This window comes from Chaetura pelagica, unplaced genomic scaffold, assembly GCF_000747805.2.
Source record: "Chaetura pelagica isolate M959 unplaced genomic scaffold, ChaPel_1.0 scaffold138, whole genome shotgun sequence".
In the NCBI taxonomy this organism is placed as follows: domain Eukaryota; kingdom Metazoa; phylum Chordata; class Aves; order Apodiformes; family Apodidae; genus Chaetura; species Chaetura pelagica.
Window position 1 is genome coordinate 5,973,426 of NW_009954215.1, and position 5,783 is coordinate 5,979,208.

General features: G+C 54.6%; 1 protein-coding gene across 1 annotated transcript; it reads right to left on the bottom strand.

Annotated features, from left to right (window-relative positions):
- Positions 1-967: 967 nt before the first annotated feature.
- On the bottom strand, positions 968-5,132 carry TMEM184A (transmembrane protein 184A). Its single transcript, XM_010003273.1, has 8 exons — positions 4,908-5,132; positions 4,089-4,254; positions 3,334-3,424; positions 3,167-3,242; positions 2,461-2,552; positions 1,900-2,069; positions 1,603-1,800; positions 968-1,218 (listed from the first exon to the last, which is right to left on the bottom strand). Exons 1-8 carry the CDS (start codon positions 5,130-5,132, stop codon positions 968-970), a joined length of 1,269 nt encoding a protein of 422 aa, XP_010001575.1.
- Positions 5,133-5,783: the final 651 nt, after the last annotated feature.

Genomic DNA, 5,783 nt, shown 5'->3' on the forward strand with positions numbered 1-5,783 from the left:
CTTAGCTCCCTCCTGCCTTCCTGCAGGTTGGGAAAAGCCCAGGGACAGTAAATAGTGAAGGGTTAGGAGGAACAGACAGTTCCCAGTAAGTGCATTCCTATCGCCACCGGTCACAGTCTGGTTCCCTATTAAAGGCTCTGATAAGGAAGCTGGAATCCCTTTTAACTCTGATCCGTTCAGAGATAAGTGGGTTTAGACATAAACAAGTGCTTCTGTCACCGGCAGCTCTCAGGCACACAGCTGCAAGACCTCGGGTTAGCCCCGAGTGAGGTCCCTGAGGTCCCACCACTGCTCCTGGGGGAGTTGATCAGACAGCTGCATCCCCATCTGGAGGGAGAAGAGAATGACTTACTCTTCCTCCCTGGTAAAGGTCTTCTGCACAGCTCCACAAGCTTTTCTGGGGGAAGGAGAGGGGAGAAGATGTAAAAATAAAGAATGATGTCTTTCAGCTGTTACCAGGTTTTGAGGTGAAGTGAAGTCACCTTCCTGGGCTTGTTTTCTCCACGGGGCCCCGTGAGATCATTTTTTTCCCTCAAATTGGGAGAAATTAGAGCAGAACTGTGCTGAGAAAAGCATTTCTCTCAGGCCTCAGCACTGCTTTGGAGGTAAGAGGAGCATGAGGGTGGCTGCTCTGTCCTGCAGCCTGGCTCCCCACCCTGCCTGGCATCCCCTGGCATGGGCATGGAGCTGGCATCAAGACACCAGCCCAGACCACAACACAGGGCTGGTTAGTTGCAGGAGCAAAGAGAGCCCAGCCCCCAACACCAGTAGACCTGGGACAACAGAAACTGGCACTATTTGGTTTAACCTTTCCCTGGGTTATTGCATCTTCCCTTTTAGACTGGCTTTTTGGGTAGAGTTCCTGGCTCCTTGGGACTCTGATTAGACCACGTTGTTTCAGGCTTGAGGCAGTTCCCAGTTGCGTGGGTTTAAACCTCTCCAGTGTCACTGTCCACTCTGATGTCTCCTACAGCTCCTCGTCCGACAGGATCAGAACTCTCTTCTCAATGTTTTTGCTCTTTCTGCCACTCAGTCCCTCTGCCCTGGAGGCCGTGTGCCCGTTCTCCCCCGGTGCTTTGCGCTCTGCCTCCTGCATTGACTGCTGGGTGTACTGCTGGTACGCAGGGGAGAAGTTGTGGATCGCGTCCTGCACGATGTCCTGGGGGCTTATGGTCTCCTTCAGCCCGCTCGAGATGCTCTGCATTGGGGCAAGGTTTGCTGAAAAACAGGGAGAGGGGACAGTGATGGAAGTTTTCCTTGAAAATTCCATTTCAGGGCCTCACCATGAGCCAGGTCAGCTTGTGGAGGAGAGTGCCAAGGAGGAGAAAGACAACCCCAGCTCCATCTTTCAAAAAGGATAGAACCTCTCTAGCACCATGGGCTGTAATACTATAAACCCCTAATTCTGCCCATCCACGCCAAGGTTTATTTTTTTAATCAACTTGCTGTGGCATCAGGAGGAAACAGGGAGAAGGAACTCATGGAGCACAGGAAAAAGAAACTCCTCTGGTGGTCTTTAGCATCTCATTGGTAATGCTATAAGGTGGAGTGTCCCTTTTAAGTTTTCATCAATAAAGGAAGGAAGAAGAGAGAAATAGGTACCTGTGGAGTTTTCTTTCTTTTCTCTGTACACCTGGCAGGTGAATGCATAGCGCAGGGCAATGGAAGCAAAGAGCATCTCAATGCAGATGATGAAGTTCTGGTAGCCAGCAGCTACTGTCCCAGCTCCCACCTCCTTCCCATCAATGATCTGAACTTCAGGGATCACTCCGCATTTCTCCAGGATTGCAAGCAGCGTCCCTGTGCAGGGGAAGGGAGAGGATTCAGCTCTGGTCCTGCATCCCTGGGTCAGGTAAAGCTATGGAAGGAGAAGACCTGGGCATCCATGGTGGGACCCACCTTGCCAGAAGGAGAGAAAGATGACTGCCTTGATGGTGATGAACTTGAGGACTGGTTTAAAAGGGCGCAGCAGATCCATGGTGGCAAAATAGAAGAGGAAAAGGGCGTAAAGTGCCAGGCTGACCGAGAAGTTGTAGATTATGGTGATGTAGAGGTAGCCACTTTGGACACTGTGGGAAGAGAGAGAGCTGCTGCCCTGGGCTGTGGGAAGTGAGTCCAACAGGAGGGAAAAATAAATGGACGGGGAGAAGTTCATGGCTTTGACATGGGGGGAAGCACAGCCCGGGAGGGGAAGGAGGGGCAGGGAAAAAGAGGGAAACGGGGTCACTCTCAGCTTTTCTTCTACTGGTGGGACCTCCTTTATTACAGTTCATGGGAATTTTGATCCTTTCGTATTTGGGGGCAGTGAGTTGCCATTCCCCAGTGCTTTGGGCTCCCTGTGCTCTCGCTATCTGTGGAGCAGCTCCCTGGGGGATGTTGGCAGGACACCCCATCCCTCGTCCTGGAGCAGAGACCCATCCTGCTCCCTTCCCCCTCCCCAGCCCGACCCAGCATCCTCACTTGAAGTCCCCGTCGTGGTACTTCCCGAACGCCTGCAGGATGATGGTGACGATCGCCATGAGGGGTTTCACGATGCAGAATTGCAGCGTGGCCTGCACAGGGGAGAGACACGGTGCACCCCGGGCAGCAGGGATGTCCCACCAACCTCCCTGCAGCTCCTGCCACCTCTGGCTGCTCCACATGAGTCAACCCCTCTGCTCACGGGACAGACACAGAGGAGAGAGCAGCCCTCCTTCACAGATGGGGTGAGACAGGGAACTGGCTAAAGGTCTGCAGGTGGGATGGAGAAGAGCTCCCAAAAGGCAGCTCCTGAAAGGCAGCAGCCACTCTGAGGGGGGAGACCCGGTGCCTTGAGGACAGACTGGTGTCAGGATTTGAGTCATAGCCCAGCCCTGGAGCGTTAGGGAGCTGCTGTCCAGGCTAACCTGGGGCTGGGCAGAGATGGCAACCTCAGCTCTGCAGTGGGAGAAGACCCTGACTCAGCAGTGAGTCAGAAGCAAGGGCAGCACGCAGTGCCCTGCTGCTGGCCGGGTGCCGGCGAGCCGGGTGAACTGCCTCCCTCGGAGGGAAAAAAAACAACAACCCAAAAAGAGCATCTCAGGAGAGAGAGGCAGCGGAAACCTCTCGGCAGGGAGGCGGGGAAGGGGCCTGACACCGCCCAGAGAGCCCTTAACCCTCGCTGCAGAGGGGAGGAGAGCGGAGGTACCTGCTTGCAGAAGCGCAGGAACCCGATGGAGTAGGACATGCCCTGAAGGCAGCAGGTCCCGTAAAAGCAGCTGGACCTGAAAGCAGAAGCCGAGGAGATGCCGCTGGGGCTGCTGGATGAGGAAAAGGGGCGGAGGGTCGAGGGACACACGGCAGACAGGGACTTACACAATCGGCTTCCCTCGGATCTCTGACATGATGGTGCTTTCCCCCCCGAGATACTCGAAGCACAGGCTCAGGAAGCTGTAAATCACAAAAGCTGGCAAGGCAAGAGCAGACATGATCAGCAGGGCTGATGGAAATCCAGGGGGAAATTGTTACATTTCACATTCCTTCCTGCTCAGGTTTCTTCTCATCCACCCTCGAGCATCATCAGGATTTGGGACACTGCTGGTTGGGAGCCCAGCAAGAGCTGGTGCCCAGCAAGTAGCAGGTCCTGAATATTTGTCTTGGATATCCCTGTCACTTATTTTGCATATACTCCAACCTGAAGTATTACACAGGCCCACATCTCTGTTCCCCAGGGCAGAGCAACAGATGGAAGAGCAACCTCAACCCTGATGAGCTTCCCCTGCACCTCAAAACATCCCAACTGCCCAATTTCTTAGGCACATCAACTTCTGCTTTAGAGAAGCTACATTTCTACCCCAAAGACAGCCAGAAAACCCCTTTCCCCAGGAGCATGACACTGGGGTCCCTCTGAGCCTGGGTTCCTCTGGCAGAAAGGCATCAGCTCATGTCTGTCTGTAGGGCATCCCCTCCTTGCTGCCAATGGAGAAGGAAAAGAAAACCTCTGCATGGAGGAAGGGAGCATGGGAAGTGAAAGAAAAGGAGGTTTGCCACTTTGTGCAACCCAGGACACTCCAGAGACACAGGTCAGCAAGATGAGAGCCCTGCTTTGCCACCAGCCTCCCTGCCCTCACCTTCATAGCAGTCGCGCACTGAGTCGAAGTAGACGTAGTACTGGTGGCTGCCGAGGAGGAGGAGGCTGAGCCAGGAGTCGAAGGCATAGATGGGCACGATGAAGAGGATGCGGATGATGTAGCGCTGCTCCTTGGGGACCGTGTAATTCTTCAGGTGTGTGTAGATCTGCAAAGTGTCCAGTGTGCAAAGCTGCAGCTACCACTGGTCAGGAGGGGAACCAAAGGTTCTCCAGCCTAGGGGGGGGGCTGCAGGAGGCTCATCCCATGTTGACCCACCTCCCAAGGGTGAGAAAAACTACCTGTTTTCCACCACAGACCCATAGCAGTGAACAGACATGTGAGACAGGCTCCATCCCAGGGCAATCCCTCCACAAAGCCATGTGGAAATCAGGCCTCTTCCCCAGTGCTGTGTGAGGAACATGCCCCGCTGTGTGCCAGCCCCTCTGGAGCCCTACCCTAGTGGGGCACAGCACCCAAAACCATGCCCACTGGCAGTAAATTTCAAGGCAACACACAGCCCAGAGGCACAGACCCCGGAGTGCCAGATGAGAAACCTCACTGGGTGTTGCCTCCCTCCAGGCAGTGCTGGTGCCCTGCAGCCTCTCCTGGCTCTAACAGCCACCCTGGGAGTGCGTGGGCAAAGTCCACCCTCCTGAGCTGCCAGCACCGGGCACCTGATGGTGGAGATATCCCCTCCAGGCTGCAACAGGAGGAAATATTTATCTAGAGGTGAGTGATTTGCAGTGAACTTGGGGCAATCAATAAATTCGCCCTTGCATCACAGCCAGCACTGAGCTCCATCTGTGCTCCATCCTGTACCTGGTGGAAGGTGACGATGAGTGCCGACCACACAAAGATGCCGGAGATGGCCTGTGCTGCTGTCGTGGTCAGGAAAAGCTGCTGGCCATCCTCAGAGTCATTGTGGGCAGCCGTGAGCAGGACGAGGGCTGGGGATGGGGGAGCTGAGGCCAGCCTGGCTGCTGTGCTGGGCTCCAGGGTGCCGGTTGCCACAGGAGAGGGCAAGGCATGCGTGGCATTACTCATCTGCTGGGAGGGAGAGGCAAGGGGAGGGGTGCAGGAGGGCAGGACTGAGGTAAGCTGGTGAAGAGAAAGGTCCATCAGATTTCCCAGCTTACATGAGTGTGGACAAACTTCCTGGGAGGTTTATCTCCTCCTCAGGGTGTTCCTCACCCAAGCCAACCTATACACCATGGTTGGGTCTGCTTCTCCCAGTGGGAAAACACAAACATCCTTCAAAAGCAGACCCTCTTTTCTCTGGGGAGATGTGTGTGAAACTCATGTCTCCCAAAACACATACTTCCCAGTCTTGTTCCTCCTTGTTTTCTCAGGGGCCACTATCTCACTTGAATGGGAAAAACCTTCCTATGTTTGTGCCCCTGTGAGTTCACACTTGTGACTCAGGGCCCTTTTCCACCTGGAACTACAGATGTCAGTGTTAAACTCATTCCTCATCCATTAGAATACTGAGCCCCTTGCAGCAGGGCATCAGGACACTGATGTCCTCCTTAGGAGCCCAGAAAACACTGGGATCCCTGGGACTGCCCCCTACCCCCAGTTTGGCTCCCTTCTTTGTGCATGGCCTGCTGGGGACAAGCCATGCAAAGAAGCCAGAGATGTGGCTTCACCCAGGGTGTTGGGCCAGCCTTGGATGTTTGGGGATTGTGGGAGTCTCAG

Excerpts from the sequence above, each read along its gene's own strand:
- TMEM184A (XM_010003273.1), bottom strand. The coding sequence starts at position 5,132 with ATGAGTAATGCCACGCATGCCTTGCCCTCTCCTGTGGCAACCGGCACC. Across the intron at positions 2,553-3,166 it reads TCCTGCGCTTCTGCAAGCAG|GCCACGCTGCAATTCTGCAT; the intron begins GTACCTCCGCTC and ends TCCCCTGTGCAG. Across the intron at positions 1,801-1,899 it reads CTTTCTCTCCTTCTGGCAAG|GGACGCTGCTTGCAATCCTG; the intron begins GTGGGTCCCACC and ends TCCCCTGCACAG.